A 21,725-nucleotide genomic window follows, 5' to 3' on the forward strand; every position below is an offset into this window, starting at 1 on the left:
AGGCCTAATCCCAGCTGGAATCTCCTTACCATGATGGGAATAACAGAAAGCAATACAAAAACCAATCCACTTAGAAATAGTTTGTTTTGAAACAGGTTTGTCCTGAGAACCCAAAGCAAATGAAACAAACAGCTGCTGAGACTGCCTGAACCCTTTAGTTCTGCTCAAATAATATCGCAACTGTCTGTGTATATCCAAAGTGTGCAAAATCTTTTCCCCTTTATTTTGGGGGTTTGCATAAAAAGTAGGCAAATGAATAGTTTGGTTTAAAGCCACACTAGAAACCACTTTAGGCATAAAGGAAGGGTTAGTGCAAAGATACCCTATCCTTGTGGAAAATTAAGAAAGGCTCAACCGCCATAAGGGCCTGTAATTCAGAAACCCTTCTTAGAGGTAATGGCCAACAAAAAGCAGTCTTCCATGATAAATATTTCAACTCGGCAGTAGCTGCAGGCTCAAAAGGTTGTAGAGTGAGTTTCTCCAACACAAAATTGAGATCCCAAGCAGGAGTAGGAGCTCTACGTGGGGGTCTTATATTCTTTGCCCCTCTAAGGAATTGCTTAAACAAAGGATGAGAAAATAATGGTGGGTCACAGTCATAGTGAGCAGAAATTGCTGCAGCATGAACCTTTATAGAGGAGAAGGACAAACCTTTGTCCAATAACTCAGTAAGGTATTGAAGAGCAACACTTAAATTAGGTTTAGAAACATCAAAGTCCTTTGCTGTACTCCAAATTAAAAATCTCCTCCATTTATCTCGTAAACTTTCCTTGTACTAGGCCTTCTGGCCTCCAAAATAACATTCAAAACTTGTTGTGGAAGCTGAGACCCTCCCAGGTTTAAAACCGAATATGCCAGGCTGTTAGATGCAGAGACTGAAGTTTGACATTGAGTAAGTGACTGTTCTCCTGAGACAGCAAGTGTGGAATCAAGGCAAAGGCCATGGAGGCTCCCGTACCAGACTTCTCAGTAATGGATACCAGTGCTGTCGAGGCCAATCCGAGCTATTAAAATCATGGTTGGCTTGTCCTGTCTGACCTTCAGGAGTACCTTTGGGAGGAGAGGCAGTGGTGGAAAGGCATACACGTGAAGATTGCTCCAATTGAATGAGAGAGCATCCACTTTCCAAGCTGTGGGATGAAACCTTTTTGTGCAAAACTTTGGCAACTGGTAATTTAGTGGAGAAGCGAACAGATCTATGTCTGGAGTTCCCCATAACACTGTCAAATTTTGAAACACATGAGGATCCAATTTCCACTCGTGGGGATCCATTATTTGTCTGCTCAACACATCTGCTAAGGAGTTCTGTGTTCCTGGCAGAAACCTTGCCTGAAGATTTAGGTGTAAACTGAGAGCAGTCTCCCACAAAATCATTGCTTGTCTGCATAGAGGGTATGAATGTGTCCCCCCTTGCTTGTTGATGTACCACATGACAGTTGTGTTGTCGGTTTGAATCAACACCTGCCCTGGAAGAAGTAAATCCTTGAAAGCTATCAATGCAAATTGGACTGCTAACATCTCCTTCAAGTTGATATGTAAATGTTGAAGTCTGGCAGGCCACGTGTCTTGTACCCATTTTCCATTTAGATGAGCTCCCCAAGCTTTGTCTGAGGCATCTGTCGTTAGAATCTGACGCCTCTGGTCGGGTCAGAGAGAGTCCCTTGTTTAGGTGACATTCCTGAGCCCACCACAAAAATTCCTTTTGAATGCAAGGTATTATCTGAATGACAGTGTCCATATCTTGGCAGTGTTCGTCCATACATTTTGAGATACCATTGTAGCTTCCTCATATGCAGTTTGGCATTGGGAAGTACCAGAATACAAGATGCCATGAACCCCAAGGCTTGAAGGACTGTCCTTGCAGTCAGCCTGGACTGACGAGACAATTGATGGAAATAAAGAGAAAGATTCTTTTGTTTGTCCGGGGTCAAAAAGGCCATCTGGGATGCTGTATTCAGTCTCACACCCAGAAAGCACCTGTCCTGAGAGGGTACTAGACTGGACTTTATTTCGTTCACAGAATACCCTAGGCATCTTAACACTGCCATCACATACTGTAAATGATGAAGAAGTTCGTCCTTTCCTTGAGCCAGAATCAGGCAATCGTCCAAATAAGGATAGATTTGTATTCCTTTTAGCCTGAAGAAAGCTATCACTGGAGCCAGAACCTTTGTGAACACTCTGGGCGCAGTAGATAAGCCAAAGGGCAATGCAGAGAACTGATAATGAAAAGTCCCAGCCCGAAAACTCAGATACTTCCTGCAACTGGGCCTGATAGGAACATGAAGGGAAGCCTCCTTGAGATCCAGAGTCACCATCCAGTGATCTTTGCCCAGCAGAGGTAAAAGCTGTTGTAACGTCAACATTTTGAATTTGGGAATGTCCAGATATGTGTTGAGGATAGATAAATCCAAAATTGGTCTCCACGTGTTCCCTTTCTTTGGTACTAGAAACAGGCGAGAATAAAATCCTAGGCCCACTTCTGGCAGAGGGACCGGTTGTATAGCTCCTATTTGAAGTAGTAGAGAAATCTGTTTGTGAGCCTCTAGTCTTTGCTGAGGAGGAACGTCTGGCATGCCTTTGAAAGGAGGCAAGGTATGGAAATAAAACTTGTAACCTTGGTGTATGATATCCAATACCCATTTGTCCTGGGTAATTAAAATCCAATTTTCCTTGAAGAGTGCCAACCGTCCTCCCAAAGGTGCTGCCAGGCAAGAAGGATCTGGCAGCTGAAAAGTAGGTCATTGGGCCTGTTCACGAAAGGGCTGACCCCTGCCCTCACTTTCGAAGATTGTGCAGGTGAACTCCATGTTCTAGGTCTGAAGGAACTCTGAGCTCTGCCCCTACCACGTCTAGATCTACCCCTAGACTGAGAATCAGAAGAAGGATCGTCCACCCCTTAGCAGGCCAATTTCTACTAAACTGGAGGCTGAACTTGCAAAAATCTTTAACAGTCTGCATAGACTTAGCCTTGTCTTCCATTTTCTTCAAGACTGACTCCACAGGTGGACCAAACAACACTTCAGACTGCAAAGGAGCATCCAAAATCCTTGTCTTAACATGGTCAGATAAATTCTGATCCTTAAGCCAGGCGTGCCTAAGAACTGAACCAGTGGCAGCCACCCTAGAAGAGGCCTGCAAAGCATCAAAACCACACTGTAAAGAATGCTTACCCACCTGTTCAGAGACATGCATTTTAATTTCTCTCAAGCTGTAGTTTATCTGCCAAGAATTCACAAGAAATGCAATAAACTTTGAGCTAGTGGGTACATATGAATAGCACTGGAACACACACATAATGCAATAGTTTTATTGGACCAACACAGGTTTTGTAATTAATCAAGAGTTGTTGGACTATCATAAGCCCTTAGGGTTATAGATTAGAGAGGGATAGTTCCAAAAACATTGTGTCCAAGATGGATAGGTCTCTTTTTTTTTTTTTTTTAGTTTATAAAAGTAATTGGTTATTCTGAGGAAATGTTCTAAGTAGCTTGTGCACAAGTTTTTGAATTGGAAAAAAGCCCCTTAAAAGTTAATTTATAGTTATATTTGGAAATTATGTTGAAATGGAAATGTTATACAAACAATTGGAATTTAATCTTTTTGATTTTATGGATTAAATCTTATTAAAATAAATGGGTACTAGGAGTGTTATCAACAATTACTACTAGACCTAACAGTGTTAATAAAATTATACATTTCCTTAAGCATTTAAATATTAACATTTTTTTCCTACAAGAAATTAATCTCACAGGACAATATATAAACACTATGAAATCATATCAATTTCTTCATTTAGAGAAAAGAGGAGGAACTATAGTTTAGAAAATAAGGAACATTATGCCTTAATACATATAGACTCTAAAAGATTGCTTTCCATGCTGATTACAGAGCATCACAAAATTAATAGTCACAATTGAAAATGACAAGGTAATTCAACGAAGCAACCAAGATATCCCACGTAGTTTAAAAGCGTATATTTTATTTTATTCGATAAAAGTGCACACGGTAAGCGCTTTCACTAAAACAGCTTCATCAGACCAGCTTCATCAGCTCCATCAGACCATATTTTTAGTGAAAGCCCTTACCGTGTGCACTTTTATAGAATAAAATAAAATATACACTTTTAAACTACGTGGGATATTCTTGGTTGCTTCGTTGAATTACCTTGGCATTTTCAATTGTGACTATTACCTTATACAATGGAGCATTTATCTTGTGTGTGCTTTGCTACTTTTCTCTTTTTATATCACAAAATTAGTATTCATTTTGGCAAACCAGTATTGGTTTTTAGGAGTTGGAGCTAGATTAGCAGAATACTTAGAATTTTTAATGAGCACCATTAAGGGTAGTTTAATTGCAGATAAAGATTTTAATATTGATTTAAGTAAAGATGATACATGCGATAAAAAGGTGCCTAGAATTTCAGCAGCTGCCAAAAGCTCAGAAGAGATGGTCAGAGATATTGATTCTCAATGACATATATTAATTAATTATTTTTAGAAAAATCTATTTGCTTTATTCTTATGCATTTGGCATACAGATAGATTATCTCACATGACAAACAGTAAGAACCATCCTTTATCCGATCATAATGTTATATTGTTTTCACACAAAAATAAGGAAATTTACAATATTCATAAGAACTGCTTACATTTAAAACTAGTTAGCTAATAGAATTAATATGTATTTTAACAATGGAAAAGTACATACTACAACTCTTTTGGATTCTTTAAAAATATTCTTATCTAATTAAACATTGGTGGAATAAGAAATATAACTAGTGGCATAAGGATGTAGCACTTATTCAAGATCAGTTAGACCAAGCTAAATTGGAAGATCAAAACAGGAACAGAAATAACCATTAGTTTAGTAGAGTTACTGAAAATTATCAGGCGATTTTAAAGGTAAATATTTGAATTTATGAGACTCAGTGCGAGTCCCTTAATGACTACTAAATCCTAAACTTCTGTTCATAGGAACATTCCCTTTTCTCTGAAGTATGGGTGCCATCTTGATACATACAAGTTTGGGGGGGTGTGGGCTTTGTCTCTTAAAAAAACTTTAAAGGAAAAATCCAATGCTTGACATTCCCTGTTCTCCTGTTTTTGTTTTCTCTCCCCCATCATTTTAAGTCTTGCTGATACAAGTCTTAGCATTTCAGTAGAATATTTTAAATCATAAGACTGAAATTTCATTGGAAAACATTAAGCTCAAAAGGGCTACACAGATTAGCTAATTAGATAAAAATAGTAATCTACAGCTTACAAAATAAAATGACTAACCAATAAAACATAGAAATAGAAAAAAATGTTAGTGTCATTTAAAAATAGTATGAATAAACTAATCAAACCCGTATTCTTCTTCTTTCGGCTTTTCCTGGTTAGGGGTCGCCACATCGGTTCATCTGTCCGTTCATGATTGGCAGTGGAGTTTTACAGTGTCGGATTGCCAGCCCAGCGTCCAACCTTCGACAGAAGGCGCGTGCACACACACACATGCCTAGGGCCAATTTACAGTGTCCAATCCACCTACAGCATGGCTTTGGGATGTGGGAGGAAACCAGAGCGCCTGGAGGAAACCCACGTGACCACAGGGAGGACATGCAGACTCCACACAGAAGGCATTCTAGCCGAGGATCGAACCAGAAAAACCTCTTGGTGTGAGGTGACCGTGCTGCTAACTGCTGCACCACCGTGGCCACCCTACTCAAACCCGTAATGAGATACATAAATTAAAAAAAAGATACACAAGAGTGATTAGAAGAGCATTAAAAAAAAGAACATAAATACATTTTCTACTGATCAAAAGTTGTGAAAACCTGGATCAATAAATGAAATTAAACAAGTATTAAACTTGACAAAGGTCCTGATTTGGATGGTATTACTCCTGAGATCTACAAATCTGCACAAACTGTTATTCATTTACTTAAAATGTTTTAATTTAGTACAAGTTTTCAGTCAGATACTTCAGTTTTGGAAATATTTAATTACTCCAATACTAAAGCAAGATAGGCCCATCACTATTGAATGCGTATTTCCATTTTAAGAAACAAAATGAAAAAGCATTGCAAGAAATTATTCATAAAGATCAGGCTGGCTTTATAGTTAACAGTCAAACCCAGTAAAATAATAAAAGGCTTATAACTTTGAGAGACAATCCAAATGCAAAAAATCTAATTAGCCATAACTTCTTTGAGACATGAAAAATCATTGATTCAGGAAACTGGAACTACTTATTCAGAGGTTTAAAACTTCACAGTATTACTGAAATGTTAATAGAAATGATTAATAGCATATATTTAGGTTCTACTTGTGTTAAGACTGGATTTTTTCTTTCAATTAATTTAACTAACGGTACAAACTAAGTATCCCCTCTTTCACCTTTACTTTTTTCCCTAGAACATTTTTCAAATTATATTAGACTAAATATTGGAATAAACAGATTTGATATAGATGGAGAATATCAGTCAAAATACAACTGTTTACTGATGACAATAACTACAGGGGATATAAGTCAGTATATACTATATTTGAATCTATTAATTAAAAAAAATCTGATTTAAACAATCTCAGCACAGATTAACGAAACCATCGATGAACCTTGGTATTATAAATATCAAAATTACAATAAAGACCTTTCACTACTTATGAATAAATACAAAATATTTACATTACATTTTTGCCAACAGTAAAGTAGAGGGATAAAGCCCAGACTACAGTTTAGGGGACCCGGATTAAATCCGGGGCTAGGACATCTGAGGCACTGGCAGGGAAGGATGGGACCCGCCAATTCTGGTAGAGTAGGACATGCACACAGGCACACAAAACAGTATGATTTCTCTGGCAGAGGCTAGGAAGCCAACTGCAGAGTGCTAATTGAAGTGTGGCTGGGGGTGGCTTGCTGATGTCAACTCCTCATGGTCGTGAGAAGCAGATGAATGTAGTCCACCCATTACACATCCCACACACAATATTATCGGTAGCGTTGTCGCCTCACAGTAAGATGCTGTCCGGTTCGATTCTCAGCAAGAGCGTCTTCTGCATGGAAACATGCGTGAATGGGCGTACCTTTGTTGAAGGTTGTGCATCAGGCCTGGCAAGCCGGTACGTAAAAATCAACTGCCAATCATTAGTGGACCGGAGTTCCACTGTGGCGACCTCTAACCAGGAAAAACCGAAAGACACAAAAACTAAACAAGGAAATGAGAAGCAAGAGAAACTCCAAGCAACAATATGATGTTGCTCTGAATCGTCTATCTCCTCAACAGCAACAAACAAATAGGAGTTAAGACAGCAGAGAGGGAAGGAAAGGCACTGGCAACAAATTGGAATTAATACAAATATGAATAAGCAACATTTTGAGTCCTAAAGGCATCAGCAGGATGCAACTGCTGAAGCATCTGGACACGTCACTCAGCTGTAATCAGTCAAAAGAAAAATCAAATTACGTGCTTAGACACCATCTTGCCCACAGCAGTTACATCATGTGTTAGAAAATATTGACTTTGAAAACATGCTGAATCTAAGAAAAAGATTTGATATTTTGGTCTAATTACTTTAATGAACATCTTGCTATACTCACAAATATTATTCAAAATCATAAGTCAGACAATTCAAATTAGATTTTAATACAAGTTAAAAACATATTGGAAAACTATTATATTACTGTCTAAACATGTCAACAAATCTTTCCCACCTTTTTTGATTACTTTTGCTCCATTATGAAAGGCAGTTTCCATATTAAATAACCTAGATTATATAAAGTAAGTCTAAAAATGATCTACAGGATTTAAATGATGAAAATAAATTATTAATTTTAAGGCCAGTTGGCTAATGACTTTTTGGAAATATAGACTGTCTTTATAACATCTTGTACAGTTAAAAAGATTTACGGCAAACAATAGCACAAGTTGCTGGAGATGTAAAAATGTTATAAAAGCAAACTGACAACATTGTGTTAAATTCTGGGATGACGTTTGAGAATTTAAGCTTTGGGATCAGATAATAAGTTAAGACTGTTAATACTTATTAATTCTCTTACTCTTGGATGTATTAAAATGTCACAATACCATTTAGTTTGCTGCCTTCTAGCAAGTGATAGGAAAATAAAACTTTCTAAAAATGAAAATGCCTTCATTACAGGATTCTCTTAGGTTAGCCCATTGAAGGATGTTTGAAAGAGATAAACTTCAGAAAGTTGATTAGAAATTTACACCAGATTTTAAGTTGTGGAATAAACTGAACTCTGTTACAGAAATGTGCTGAAAGATGTTCAATCCAATAATAAAGTCTACAATACCAAGAAGCTATGAATGTTTGTGTGACTTAACTGACTCTTGCACTTTTGTTATATAGTCATTTTATGTTATTTTTTCAAAATAAAAACAATTACACTTAAAGGCCAATTAAGAAATTTATCAAAACCATAATTTGGCATATAGAAGTACGTACAATTTAAAACTTTCGGTTAAACTGATTTGTGTGGTACAGATATTCATCATTTTTGATTCCCAAGTAATTTAACTTTAATACGTAACACAATAACCAGCTCATTCCTCCCTGTGCCTTGAATAAAATACATCCCAGGCAACTTGGCTCAAATGTCACAGTGTTTAGTAATCAGAAATCAATACAAGATCAATGCATCAGATTAAAAAAAAAAACTCATGATTTCCTGGCATGAAGATTAACATACAATTAAAGCTAGGCCTGGTGTGGGCACGCCTCATACTTCGACTCCTGAGACACTTTCAGAAAAAGCATACCATACCTCTAAGGCAATAAATCCATTGAAAAAGAAATGCATCAGGGTAACTTTTGTCAAAGAACTGGCCAATCGTCTGTCTAGTTTGGAGTGAAGGAATGGCAGCAATACACTCTCACAGATGTGTGTATAGTCATTGATGAATTGCTGCCTGCATAACCACCACTGAAAATAATCAGTACTCCGCAATCACAATAGGATTAATAATTAATACAATATTCCAATACAGACAAATAATGGCATACTCATCTGTTACAAGACGCCAAAGTCTATCCCCCTGTGTATCTAAGGTTCCTGAAGCAAAAGCACATAAGGGACCACTACAGAGACTAAACTCAAAATAAATTCAAATGCAATTTGCCTACACATTTGAAAGCCCTTCATCTGCATGTTGGCCAGTTGTACTTCAGAAAGAAAGGTACTGTAACTCAGGCACACCTGAAAATTACAAGAAAAGGCCAATAGTCTCAGTGCTTCTAAATTAAATACACAAGATACACTGAAATTATGAGGGTCACACACACATGGCTTCAACCTAGTTTCCCTGTGTCTAACTTGTAGTGTTACTATAATTTTTACCTCGAGCTACCAACATTATCATGTATACCTCAAAACTTAAGTCTGCTATTATGGCTCACATCAACTAATATAACAAACATTACAAAGGTTTAGAAGACACACGTATCTCTCTCTCACACACGCACACTAGTTGAAGCAATCAATAAAAGTCTTAGTTTGATGGCCACTACATCTGGCAGTCCAAGTGCCTACAAAATGGCTACTTCAATACATACAGCAAGTGGAGGCTGCACCAAGTATAACAGCCTGATTCTCAGATATGAGAACCATTTAATTGCTGGGCTGAATTACAAAACCACCTATCACCACAATTGTTTTTAATGTGCTTCCACTGTGAGCATGCACAGATATTTGTGTGTATTCAAGCTGCTGCTGTAAGCTGCAATATGGCTTGCAGCAATTTGAAAAAAATACCATTTTGTAACAGCTTTGTTTTTAATTTCTCTTAAATTTAGAGGCAACAGCCCAGCAGCACATCAGCCACGCCTGGTGTCAACATTAAACAGGAATTAATCAGGTCATCCTTCGTATTTCCTTACTAATAGCACTAATGACAAGTTCACCATCTATATTACGATGCCTGCAGTTAAAAGATCAAGTATGGCAAGGAATCGTCGAGACAGAGTCTTCCTTACTACATAAAATGCAGTTATTTCCTAAAAAGCAAAACTAGTGATCATGAAGTGTGTCTTACCTCTGCTATGGTAATGGCATCTGGATAAAGGGTATGTATCATATGATTCGACAACATGAGATACACCAAGGAATCTTCATCCACTTGAAGGCCAAAATACTCATTGTAATCCCCACTAAAACCTGTACCTGAAATACAAACAAAAAATTATGAGGATTTACTTCGTAAATATTCTAAAAGAAGGAATAATGAACAGTTGCAGGTATCAAAATTTCAAACTTGCACAGATTAAGTTTTAAGGAATTGAAAATGCAAAAATACAGAAAACCAGTATACAGTTAATGTGCTTTATGCAACAAACTGAGAATACACTACTGCCATGCAGCCCCCCCCCCCCTTTTTTTTTTAAAGTAGCTCATAAGGTCACTAACAAAAACGACTACTGGCTTCCTAAAAAGATATTTTTTGAGCTACTCCCTTCAGACACAACCACCCATACAGAAGTGTACAAAATGCAAGAATATCATGCCTTTTGCGATTTCCACAGAAACTAAAGGTGAAATGGTAACATCCTAAGTTCCTGAAATATCTCGAGAACTCCTGCAGAAGGAAATGCGTTGAGAGATGAGAGAGACAAACATAATACTGACCCATTCATGAGAAGAAAGCCCTAAAGCATTTCCAGTCAAGACCCCAAAATGAATCTCTGCCAAAATTCAGCTTTGCTTTTTTGATGCAGTATCCAGACTGGAACAATGAAGTGTTGCTAGTGTAAAGATGAGTGTGAAAATATCAGCAACTAAGGAGACTGCAATCCTCACCAAATGGCCACAGTGCAGTAGTTTTAAGTTTAAATAAAATATAGGACCACCCATTTGAAAAACATACTATTTAGAAACTTCACTAGCTTTACTTTTTTGTGAAGCAGAAATTAGCCCCAATAGCTACATACTATCTTTCTTAAGGTAGAATCCCACTTCATTATGCAGTCTCAATGAGAAATATGTGAGGCACTCGCATATATAATGATGAATCATCCAGATTTATATGCTGTCTTCAAGACTCTGGACTTTCCAAATGCTACCAAAGCATGGCAAAAATTTCAACTTGACCCACTGAGCCATCATTACTCCTTGTACTATGAAAGGGGGGGCGGGGACTCGGCTCAACTTATTTCTGGATGAGCCAGAAGAAATAAATTCAAAGTCAAAAAAGGCATTATAACGGGGAAGATGAAAGTGTGCCTTGTTGTGGAACTTGCATCTTGAACATGCATCATTATTGTAGCTGTTGCACCTTACTCAGATGTTTCACCTGCATGACTCTTGGGATATAATGCAAAGTGGACAGTGCCACTAATAAAGGTGGAGGATTTATGCAGCTATATCCTTTAGGATCACTGTGTCACACGAAGCCCTAAATGTGTGGAACCTACACTGAGCTTAGAGTGATTGTTGAACATCTGGGCCCAGTCATCCAAATGCAGTTTGCAGAGACTTCAACCACACACACTTGATACAGCAATACTTCAGGAGGAAACTTTCTAGTCAGAAGGTAGCATCCTGCCATATTGTTCACAGTAAGAGTGACACAGATGGCTGAGCACTTTGAAACAAGTACACTACTGTCATCCTCCCTGCTTCTGACAAAAACTTAACATGATTTCCTAGGGAGAGAAAACATTTCAGTTGGTATAGTATCAAACACCCATTCTCATCCACAGTGGGAAGAACTGCTATCTCACATTTGAAATATTTAGGAGGAGATGGAAAACTATTATTAATGGTACCGGTTTTGTTAGAGTGCAGTAAACCTAGAAACAAAAGCTGTGTTAGCATGCAAAGACCCTATTCTTAATGGTTAGAAAAGAAGGGCGGCAGATGAAGTAAACAGCTATGAAATACTCTGGAAAAAGAACTTGACCAGGCTAAAATACTCAAGACAGCAACTTAGGCTCCAGTGAAGCCTGGTTCAGAGGGTAGAAATGTTAACTTCTTCAGCATAAATAAGTTCTAGGGAGTTGTTCTCTTATTGGCAGTCTCAGCATAATGGTACTCAAGAAAAGGTTCTCCCTACACTTAAAGAACCCACAAGATGACCCTCCAATGCCATAACAGCAGAAAAATTGACTTTGCCACCAAAGAACGCAAGCCCTACCTAAAACAGAGGAAAAAGAATAAGACAAATGAAACAAGTCTCTCCTACAGAAGAGACCTTTTCATCAGCCATCAGAAAAACATTTCCACTTGTCCCCAGCCATCCTTGTAGAATACTTCTGTGCTGGTTTACAGCTGTAAATACCATCTTCAACCAGTCCACAGCAGCTATGGCAATGGGAACCAAGATGCAAATATGGGATGATGGCATCATCCTGAATAATGCCATAGTAAAGAATTGTTCACTTAAGTTATGAAGCACCAGTGAATTATCCATCAGCATTAGATATCAAGCCTGCTTGTGGCAAAACGAAGCCAAAAGGGTCACCTGAACTCTCTCCTTACTTAAGCAGACCAATGACCTAGCAATTGAGACTAAAGGAGGACAGGAGAATAGTATGTCTCTGAAACAAGGAGAAACATCATAAGAGACTTATCTAGAGTGAGGGTTAAAACTGGTCTCGCTGTGTTCATACAAAATGTGATGTGTATGATACCAACCTCAGGAACAGGTTCTGAAAATATTAGTGTTCAAGAGCCACTTGTTGCACAAGATCAGCCAATACCCCCCCCCCCCCCCCATACACGCAAATTCAACTTGTAAGAATATGAAATGCTGTCAAAAACAGTACACAGGATGCTCCATCTGACATTTCCTTGGCAATATTTACAAAAACAATTCCCTCCTTTTGGGACTTCCATGATGCTTGCACATTGATCAGCAGCTTAATTTCAGCTCTCTCAATGTGAAAACAGAAACTGAGAAAAAGGAAGGGCACAAAAACTTATATGGGTAAAATTCGGTTACTAGCTAGTTAGTACACTATCTGGATGCCAGCAAAGAAGCAATGTGGAGAACCTGAAAGAAAATCAACCAGAAAAGTGAAGAAAAAACACAGTCTAGAAATAATCTAACAGCTGTTCAGTAAGAAGCCATTCAAGTGTCAGCTTTGTTTTTAGGGATGGCTTCTAGTAATTTAGAGGAAAAATAAATCAAATGTACACAGAAGTTATTAAAATAAATGAAACACTGAAGGAATACAAACTCAAATAATACATGGCTGGAAAAAACACACATTTTAAATAAATACTCAGCTTAAATTATAAAACTGCAAAAAATAGAGGTCAAAATTAAGTAAGGCTAGCAGAGTATGAGACATCTCAAAAGTTGTTTCAAAAAAGAGTAGAGTTATAAGACAGACGGCACAGAAAACTCCTGAGATTTTATGCTGTACCAGAGAAAGTGGAAGGAACAGACTATTAATTTTATGAAGCACAAATAAGTAGCTGGACTAGTGTTCCACAGAATGAATTTAACTGAAAGGGCAAACTGAGTGCATGCTCCAAACCTGAACATAAGAAAGCAAACAAAACCTATATCAGTAAATGTGCAAGGATAGCAGTAGAAAAAAGTTGATTCTGATACAACTGCGGCAGAAGGGAAACGCATTAAAAATTGGCAAGAGTTTGTGGAAAAGGATTATACACTGTACACTAGGCAGATGAGAACCAACTCTACCCCAGCATCTGTGAATTTTGAGAGGCAGGTGTGAGATTCAAGTTGCTGTATCAAGCTGTCTTCGGCATATTTTTTCCTGGAAGATTAAAAACATCCTTTAATGCAGATCAGGCCAAACAAGAAATAAAGGTTATCCCACAAAAAAAGTGAGACAGTAAGCAGAAGGGGACTCTGCTTTTCATTCTTCTAATAATAAAACTGAGATGGAGACTTTGCCAATAAAACCTTTTCCAATATTCCACAGGAAAGTAGTTGACAGAGAGAAGCACAAAAACTGACTGGAAGAATATGGTGCATGTTGGACTTGAGAGAGTCTAGAGTTAGGATATGGAGATGACCAGGAAGACAACTAGCAACACTGAAATTTGTGAATAAATGCGAGATTATAAAGCATCAATCACATTTGTAAAATATGGCTTTGTAAATAAAAGCGACTGAGAAAAAGAAGCCAATCTGGTGGCCCCCTGCCATAAACAAACTCTACAACAGAAGGATACCTGTTGCAAAAGAAAGTAAAATTCCATGAGTGGAGGAGCTCCCTGGTCAGCCTCAGTAAGAAGATGAGATCCCTTATAAGATCCTCCAAAGCTAGCTACGAAAACAAAATTGCCACTGAATCTAAGGGCAACCACAAAGCATTTTATAGCTAGGTCAAGAATCTCAATCAACACCCAGATCTGCTCTGAGGTACAGCACAACGGCACGGACATTACAGAACCAACTGATATTGCCAACATCCTGGCAGATAGGTTCAGTGCTAACGTTACCCCCCTAGGTTCAGTGCTAACGTTACCCCCCTCTCACCCCCTAAAGGGCCCATAGCTATACAGGAAGAATGTAGAGTCCCTGTAATCACATCAATGCAGGTAAAATCTGCACTCTCTAAAACCAAAAACACAGCATCCGCGGGACCGGACAACATCCCAGGCTGCATTTTACATGAACTTCAGAGCAAACTGTCTCCCCCACCTAAGCACAATGCTCAGTCATAGTCTCACGTCAGGCTTTGTGCTCACTGAATGGCACACAGCAACAGTTATCCCCATTCCACAAAGGGGAAACCACCACTGATCCTGGGAACTATCGCCCTATTAGCCTGACGAGCCTGGTCTGCAAGGCCATGGAACGTATCATGGAATTCAAAGACATTGGTAACCTCCAAACTCTGGACCCCACACAGTTCAGGTCTGTGAAAGGCAGATCATGCCTTCTGAACCTGATCAACGTCTTTGAGGCAGTCACCAAAGCTGTAGATGAGGGTAAGATGGTTCACACAGCCTATCTTGACCTTGCCAAGGCTTTAGACCACCATCCCCCATTCTGGAATTATAGCTAAACTCACTAAACTAGGTATAAATCCCTATGTCACAAGATGGGTTGCAAACTGGCTCACTGACAGAACCCACACTGTAAATGTTACAGACTCCAAATCTGACTTCAAACCAGTGACAAGTGGAGTACCACAAGGTTCAGTCCTGGGACCGCTCCTGTTTTTGTTTTTACTTCTCTGAAGTACAGGCTAACACAGAAGGCCTCAGGATAACAAAGTTTGCAGATGACTGCAAACTAGGAGCCATAGTCGAGTCTCCAAATGATGTAGACATCCTACAGAAGGGCCTCACTGAGACAGATGCCTGGTGTCAGAGGCATGGCCTCAAGCTCAATGCCAAAAAGTGCATTGTCATTCCCTTTGGTAAAAACTCTGTACCCATGAACTACCACATAAACAGCAGCCTACTTAACACCGAATGTGTGATAAGAGACCTTGGGACCCGGGTGGACAGTTGTCTCTCCTTTGATAATCACATCGCCACAGTAGCCAGGAAATCTTTTTATGTGGCACACCTCATTACAAAAGGGTTCTCATCCAGGATAAAAGAGCTCACTGTTACCCTCTACTTAGCACTCAGACCCATTATAGAGTACAACCCTTTTGGAATGTACCTCACAAGACATCTGCAGCAGCTGGAAAGGCCACAGAAGTACCTCACAAAGAGGATTACTGGCCTCAGATGCCCTACACTGATCAACGCAAAAAACTCCAGCTGTACTCTAGCATATCGCCTACTCCTAGGAGATCTCTGCCTAACATATAAAGCTATGTTAAACCCAGAGCTGTTGGACATGCTACACCTAAAGAAATCCCAATCCCTCCGAGCTACACATTCTAGGGACCTAAATCTTGTCACCACAATAAACAGGACATGCTGGAGGAACAGATTCCTGTCCCAGAGACTTCCTATACTCTGGAACAAGCTACCTATCCATGTCAAGCAAAGTTCCTCATTAGCACTTAAGAAAAATCTTGGTGTGGATAGGAAATACACCCCGGGGATTACTTCTATGGCTCTGCTTGACAGGGGCACAGGAAATTAACTTTCTTGGGTGGCGTAAACCAGGGAACCTTGTAGGCTAGGCTTACTTAGGCCCTTGGGCTGATAGCCTAGTACCTACCTATGAAATACTGGATAAACTGCAAGTTATACTGTAAAACGATTTTGAATAGTGCACAGTTGGGTACTTTAAATTCAGGAAGGGAGTCTCATCAGTGACTGCTGTGTATCAAAGATACTAAAGTAAACAAGAACATTTTTAGTTTGAAGAAATATAGGTTTTACAGAACAAGAGAAGAAAGATGAACAGAAGCAAGTTTAAGGTAATATAATGCTGTGGTGTTGGGTTGCTGGGGTTGGGATATGGTATAAAAGTGTACCGATTACATTGTATGTAGACCCAAGACAATTCTCCTTGTTTTTACGAGGCTGGATGCCTAAATGAATGTTATTGACCTTGGCTATAAACAATGTATTGTATGTAAGCAAACTGACTTGAAAAATAAAGTTTTGAATGTCATAAAAATACTGAGCTCTTTCCATCTGCAAAGATATTAGTCCCACAATTAACAAATGTTCTCAGTGAGAGACAAGTCAGCAGATGAAGGTGGTTAGCCTGGGTAATTCCGCATGTTCTATTATAAGTGCAGTTTACAAAGATTCCTTCATGTTTGCAGTCTTCTCATTGCTGACAACTTAACCTATCTATAGGTGCAAGCAAATATATGCCTGTGGCCGCAGCTGTTGATTTGTGGTATGTGTTTGTTCTAAGTTAATAGGGGTGTTCTGAAAATGCATTTAGCTTTTCCTTTGAGGGTTTAGCAAAACATTTTGAGAATTGTGACAGGTTCAAATGGTGATGACCAAACTGCATAAAAAGATCAGGCTACTAAACATTGTTGCATGTAAAATGAAAGCTGAAATATATATTCAAAAAACTGTCATGTCAAGTATGAACAATAGCTTTTTATCATAATCGCTACTCTACAGTATCTTGGAATGTAACTGGCCTTACAGGTACAGACAAAAAGGAGAGAGTATTGAATTATATTATGAAATGCAGAGTACAAATAGCAATGCTGCAGGAGACATTTGGAAATGTACGACCTTGTGAATTTTACAGAGAAAATTTCAGGATGGATATTCAGCAGAATATCAGGAAGAAAAGGAAAGTAATACAGATTGTTCAATGGACTCCAATAGTGATAGAAAAGGAAAAAAAGACACTACCAGTTTTGTGGCAGTAATGGCTATTTACAAGGGAGGATGCGTAGAATGATATGCATTTATATTCCACTGAAAACTGCTATCATGGAGCTTACGAGAATTTTCGTAGAAAATCCAGCTTTCAACAGAGATTATTATTTACAAGTGGGGGCTGAAACTTGATTTGCAATAGTGAGACTGCATTGGGGGACCTAAAACGGAAATATAACAAGAGGTTAGTTTTCTGAAGCAATTTATGAAAAGATTGGTTATGGAATTTGAAAATGTGGTAGTAGAAACTGACTAAATTTACATATTATTCCCCAGCGTACAATTATTATCCAGTCTAGTACAGTTATATTTCACAGGAACACATGCCTTTCATTGAAAGCTTTGATACAACCAATAACTATTTAAGATCATGCTCCAATACAGAAGAGAAAAAAAAACAGGGTAATGAAGTCAATACAAGACCTTGCACTTTCCCACATGCTTACTAGAAAGACAAGCATTTAAGGAACGGGTAGTAGAAATGATTTTATTAAGGAAGATAGAAAGTTCTTCAGAAAGACTAGCTAGTGAGAGTAACAAAATAAAAACGGAGTTTAAAAAAGGGCAGAAATAAAAGAAAGAACTGTAGTTGAGAAGCAATACCAATTATTTAGAGGGGCTGACAAAGGTTGAAGTATTGCAGAATAACGCGAATGTCACAGAATAAGAGGAGTAACTGCAGAGTGCTAAAGAGAAAATAAGGGAATATTTAAATACTCAAGTTTAGAAAGCTTGCTGTAAAGCAACTTTTTGATAACTTCAATGCAGAAAAACATGTAGCACAGTGACTTAAGCAACAGAAAGTAGAAAGGGTTGTTGCCAAATACACATTTCACACGTTTTCACAATTTTTATGAAAATTTGTATAAAAATGTGTACAAAAATGTGTACCAAGCAAAGGAATGAGGAAGCCAAGAAAAAGCACAGATGGAAATATTTATGGAAAACTTAATTATGCCAAGTTTAGAGGAAGATGAAGCTCAACTAATAGTTAAAATTTGAGGAAATGAGATAAAGCTGATGTATAGTCACAACCTGCAGGGACTTCTCCAAGAATAGATGGCATTCCTGTTGAAGTTTGTAAGTTAGGTGGGAAGAAAATTATAAAGTGGAAGATTTCATTTATAAGCACTTTAAAAGGAGGGAAAACACCAGCATGTTGGAAAACAAGTTGTGGTGGCTGCACTACCCAGAGAGGGTAAGGATCCATCAGATTGGCTTCAGTGTGACATTAATACAACAATGATCATCCAGGAGGAAGCAAAATGTAAGATAATACTGCATCATTGGTGGGTCTTGATGCAGAGAAAGCATTTGACTGACTATGCCTGGATTTTGTGCGTAGGCAATGGAAGCATTTGCATTCCATGATAAAAAAAAGATTAAATAGGACGATATACAAAAAGTCAAAGGCAATCATTTAAGTGGGAAGGTTCCTCTTTGATAAGTTGTGTTTGAACAGAGAAACCAATAAGGGTGTCCTCTTTCCCCATTATTTGTTTTATAATAAGAGCCACTGGAAATGAAAATAAGGTACTCAAGAGTTTAAAGGATACAATTGGTATGGTAATCAGGAGAAGTTGACAAATAAAAGGAAATATTGGTGTTGTGGAACATTTTGAAACAGTTTCACATCTTTTTAGGATATGAAATCAGTGAAGATAAAACTCTCATGACTTGGTTTAGCAACATCCATATTTATGTGGACATGACGAGATGAAGATTTTAGGAGTATGGATTACAAAAGAATTCTGTTATGGCAGCTAAGGATATGTGGGAAGATATTAAACAGCACAAAAACTGAGAAACTGGAAGCCCTCATTTATGAATATAAACAGTAAGATACGTGCAGTGGAAATGTTTTTAGTCCCTTTTGTTTTATATAGAGACTAGACATGCTTTTATCAACCACATGAAAAGCTATGGAATACAGTCAGAGTTAAAGGCATTATCTGGGATGGAAAGAAGGCAAGAATTAAATGGGATAAATTAATCCTCCCAATAGAACAAAGTGGTTTAGGATTACCAGATTTAGGCTCATATAACCAATCCCAAGCAGATTATAATTCAAAGTAGGAAAGAGATGATGAAGTTAGGGGTGGGAGGGTTCAAAAAATAAGAAGAAAGTGGGATTTTGTGTGCAGATCCTTAACTATAAGAACCATCACTCTGCAGAATATTAGAATACTTTCTGCAACTTTGTGAATATAAGAACTCACACATGAAAGGAGATTTTGCCAAGTAAGGGTACATAATATAAGGAAGTGGGGGCTGGAATTCACTGGAGAAAACTTGCAAAGGAACCAAATATTGGGAGTAAATAACTAGAGAAGGAAAGGTAACAAAATGTGATTAGATCAAGAGGACGTTTGGACTGAAGGTTAGAGACGGCCTTCCCTATCAGAAATTAATATCAGAATATTGGGCAAAAGGAAAGCATAGGGCAAGTCCTAAGAGAACGACCAGCTCTGGTGGAGTTTTTCAGCCATTCTACATGAGAAGCTGCTGTTACAAACAGGATAATTTGTAGGACATATAAAATATCACATAACTATGAGAATCAAACGAGGTTAGAATAAGATAGAGATGAGACGGTGGAAAAGCAATTTACTAAAGAACAGTGGAAGGACACAAGTATGGATCTCCAAAAATATGCAACAATGTCCAGAATACTTCAGCATTTTGGCTTGGAAGTATTTGCATAGGGATTTTTATACTCTGAGCAGGCTCCAAAGTAGTTTCCTAGGTTGATAAGGAAATTCTGGGACTGTGATAAGAAAAGAGGCAAGTTGGCAACACACTTTTAGGACTGTAATGAGTTGGCAGATTTTTGAAAAAAAAAAAAATCACTACAGAGAACTCTGTCAAAAATATTGGGATTGCAAATGGCAGTAAAACTAAGGAAGTTATTCTGCTGAGCTGGGATACAGGCTCTGAACTACCTAGATTTAGTACCATAAGCTTAACTCAGTTGGCTGCCAAAAAAAAAAATATATATATATATATATTTAATATAGATTTTATATATATATATATATATACACATATATATGGATATATATAGATATATTACTATAAAATACAAACCAAAATCTAAATCAACTGTATTTGAAGTACTGAATACCGTACAAGAGAAAATAACTGATAGAGGGATCTTTTGAAATGGGAAAGAGAAACATTATGTGGATATAAATGGAATTTATGGGAACAATACATGTAGAATAATGTTCAAGAGGAGGAGTGAAGTTTGAGAGAAGGTGGGAAATGAGTGATTTATGCAATGCTAGACTGAAAGATAATGGTTTAAAAATATATGTAATGTATTGTGTGTAAATGGAAAGCATTAATATGTTTTGTTTGCTATTAATATATGTGTGCCTATGTGTTAAATATTTTATTAAAGCATTAAAAGAATCACCTCCTTTCTGATTGTTGACTTACTAGACCACTAAGCTTTCAATCAATAACTAGTCTAGCCCTCTGAGTAGATGAAAGATGAAGACAAGTAGTAGTTCTGCATGGCTAGAACTACTGCCCTAATTTCTGTCATCTCATCTCCCCAGAATACCTGGCAAATGTGGTAAGCAAATACACATTAGCCAGCCTTGATAAGCTGCACCCCCTGCAGTCTGTGCAATAGGCTTTCAATATGTAGTTCTTGATGAACAAATTCATAGAAACTGTCAAACCAAAGTAGTGTTTCTTTACATGTCTTGAAGAGGAGAAAACAAGCATCCCAGTTTTAGAACCACAAAATTGATAACTCACTGTAGGATTCTCAGATGTAGTTTCCCCAAAGCAGGCAGTAGATATATTCTTGTCACAGCAATAGTTCTACAAGAGAAAGATCATTGAAGGATTTTTATTTGCATACATCTTTACCAATCAGTATGTGGCATTTCTTTTGTAAAACCTGCATGCAGAGGTATCCAGGAGTCAGATGCAACATGCATCATAATATGCCAGTTAAACAATACTAAGCATTTCTCCACAGCCTTCAAAATCACATGTCCATGCTGCAGACAGTGCGGGTCTGATAATGACACTGCGTTGAGTAACAAGCCACACCAGTATATATACTTGTGCAACTTTTTAGAAACCCTATAAATGGTAGCAGTGAAGAGGCACTCATCCACAGGGAGGGTGCCATCATGGACAGTCCTCTCACACGTCAACTAATATGGCAAGAAAAAGTCTCTCACATATGCAAAGGATCCTCTGCTAGGGGTTCCTTGGTGAGACGAGTTCCACACAAATACCACCATGATTTTTTTACATCTTCAGTAGTGTCCTGGAGTAGAGGATGACAGAGGTGCAACACCTGTTTAAAGACATACTTTTCCAGCCAAGTTCTGCCATGTCCAAACGGATTACCTTTTCCTCCTAGACAGTTAGGTGAAGTGTTTTACATCAGTCTCAACCATCTCTAAAATACCAGACAGCAAACCTGGCAGAAACAAGGGAGTTAAATCAGCAGCCTG

The 21,725-nt window shown here is 38.1% G+C and overlaps 1 protein-coding gene across 1 annotated transcript in view; it reads right to left on the reverse strand.

The window, feature by feature from the left end:
- The window catches only part of GBE1 (1,4-alpha-glucan branching enzyme 1), a 1,706,938-nt gene that overhangs the window by 770,643 nt on the left and 914,570 nt on the right, over nucleotides 1-21,725 (reverse strand). The window contains exon 6 of the mRNA XM_044071842.1: nucleotides 10,040-10,167. Within this exon, the coding sequence (XP_043927777.1) occupies nucleotides 10,040-10,167 (128 nt within the window). The remainder of the gene's footprint in view (nucleotides 1-10,039; nucleotides 10,168-21,725) is intronic.

Source organism: Protopterus annectens, chromosome 5.part0, assembly GCF_019279795.1.
Source record: "Protopterus annectens isolate FY-2018-M chromosome 5.part0, PAN1.0, whole genome shotgun sequence".
Classification (NCBI taxonomy): Eukaryota; Metazoa; Chordata; order Ceratodontiformes; family Protopteridae; genus Protopterus; species Protopterus annectens.